Source organism: Sinocyclocheilus anshuiensis, unplaced genomic scaffold (genome assembly GCF_001515605.1).
Source record: "Sinocyclocheilus anshuiensis isolate Anshui unplaced genomic scaffold, SAMN03320099.WGS_v1.1 scaffold1680, whole genome shotgun sequence".
Classification (NCBI taxonomy): domain Eukaryota; kingdom Metazoa; phylum Chordata; class Actinopteri; order Cypriniformes; family Cyprinidae; genus Sinocyclocheilus; species Sinocyclocheilus anshuiensis.
This window is the reverse complement of record NW_015558569.1, coordinates 344,851-346,835: the sequence shown is the minus strand read 5'-3', so window position 1 is coordinate 346,835 and position 1,985 is coordinate 344,851. Positions and strand designations below refer to the sequence as shown.

The 1,985-nt window shown below is 39.5% G+C and overlaps 1 protein-coding gene across 1 annotated transcript in view; it reads left to right on the top strand.

Annotated features, from left to right (window-relative positions):
* The window catches only part of LOC107679551 (potassium/sodium hyperpolarization-activated cyclic nucleotide-gated channel 3-like), a gene marked incomplete at its 3' end in the record, with an annotated part of 20,305 nt that overhangs the window by 7,896 nt on the left and 10,424 nt on the right, over positions 1–1,985 (top strand). The window contains exon 3 of the mRNA XM_016475127.1: positions 825–1,143. Within this exon, the coding sequence (XP_016330613.1) occupies positions 825–1,143 (319 nt within the window). The remainder of the gene's footprint in view (positions 1–824; positions 1,144–1,985) is intronic.

The following is a 1,985-nucleotide window of genomic DNA, read 5'->3' as shown; positions in this document are numbered from 1 at the left end:
CACACACACCCACACACACACACACACACTCACACACACACACACACACACTCACACACACACACACAACTGACAGTGTAACAGATGATTTGTAATGTGGTGTGTGTGTGTGTGACGTGCTCAGCTAGACTCCTGCATTACTGTATTATCACTCCATGCAGCTCTGGATCTCTCATAGGGAGATTATCAATAATATTGATGTCATAACCGCAGACAGAGATAATCAGACTCTGACAGACAGACACAGAGCGACTGAAACATGAACGGAGACAGAAGACGTGATCAGCTTCATGTTACATTACATTGCAGTCGAGTCGCTTCACTGTCTGGTGGCATAGTGGAAATTCCTTTCATTTTTTGACAAGTGCTGCTCAACATAAACTTACTGTTTACATTAAAACATGGAAGAAATATTGGGATATTTTTTAAACACTTTTATGCTGTTTTATTAGTATTATTATTGCTTTGAGAAGTATCAATACATTTTTGTAACAATTTCTTCAAGTTAAACTGAACTTTTATTTTGGCGGGTTGTAGTGAAGATCTCTGAGTTTTGTGTGCATCTCCCGATAGTTTTCGCAAAGCAAATGGTGAAATGCTGCTGAAGTGAGTCTCAGATGAAGTTCATGTGCTCATACAGTGAGATGCAGACATGCATCACGTGTGTTTCAGTGCATGTATTACAGCAAACTGACACACACACAACATGCAGATTCACATTCACACAGCAGTGCTGTAATATTCACACACACTACTGCATAAGTGTGCAGCCCTACGTTTGATTCATTCATCCAAATGTTGCCAAGTTCCATTTTTATGAGCAGGTTTTGCTGGGATCTCCTCATGCTGCTGCTGATGGTGGGAAACCTCATCATCCTCCCGGTGGGAATCACCTTCTTCAAGGACGAGAACACTCCTCCGTGGATCATCTTTAATGTGGTGTCGGACACGCTCTTCCTGGTGGATCTGGTGCTGAACTTCCGCACCGGGATCGTGAAAGAGGACAGTACGGAGATCCTGCTGGACCCCAAGGCCATCCGCCAGCGCTACCTGAAGAGCTGGTTCCTCGTGGACTTCGTGTCCTCGATCCCGGTGGATTACATCTTCCTGATGGTGGACCTGGAAGCTCACCTGGACTCAGAGGTCAGTCTCTCTCTCAGTAGATGGCATTTTCTTGATTCAGTAATTTCACTATAGTATTTTTCATGAATAAATAAATATATGAAGTGTAACAGTGTAACCAGCAGTGCACTCTGTAATCTGGTAAGTTTGTGTGCTCTGGGAATCGTATTTGTTTAAATAAAGACAGTAAAGTAATGAAGATGGAGAATAGGAGCTCTGTGCTGGTTCTCAACATTCAAATATCTCCATTTGTGTTCCACAGAAGAAAGAAAGAAAATCATACAAGTTTGGAACAACATGAGGCCTAATGATCATTTTTAGCTAAACTATCCCTTTAACCAACAGGCCATCCATGGTCAAGTCAAGTCACATTTATTTCTGTTGCACTTCATGCAATGCAGATTGTTTTAAAGCAGCTTCACATTAACAAACTATACTTTGCTATAAGTTTGATTGCATCATATAATAATTGCTGTTAATAGTGTTCATCGTCTGTTTGATTACATCTTTAATTGATTTTTCGGTACATTTCTGCCATATGTACATAAACTGACAGTCACCACTGATAAGCTACCACTAAATATTGTAGAAACTTCATTTGCTGTAAAGTTGCTTTGCAATGATTTGTATCGTGAAAACTGCTATACAAATAAACTTGAATTGAACAAACAGGAAAATAACAGTCTGAATGTTGTAAAATTCATCAAATATGAAACCAGTTTTTAGCTGTAAAGCAGCTCTACAGAAGACAATAGAGTCATTATTCAGATCAATTCAGTTTGGTTTTTATCCAGCAATGTCAGTGCAGATAAATCAATAATATTACTGAGTATGAAGTCTCTTTTAAATAAGAACTTCAGCAG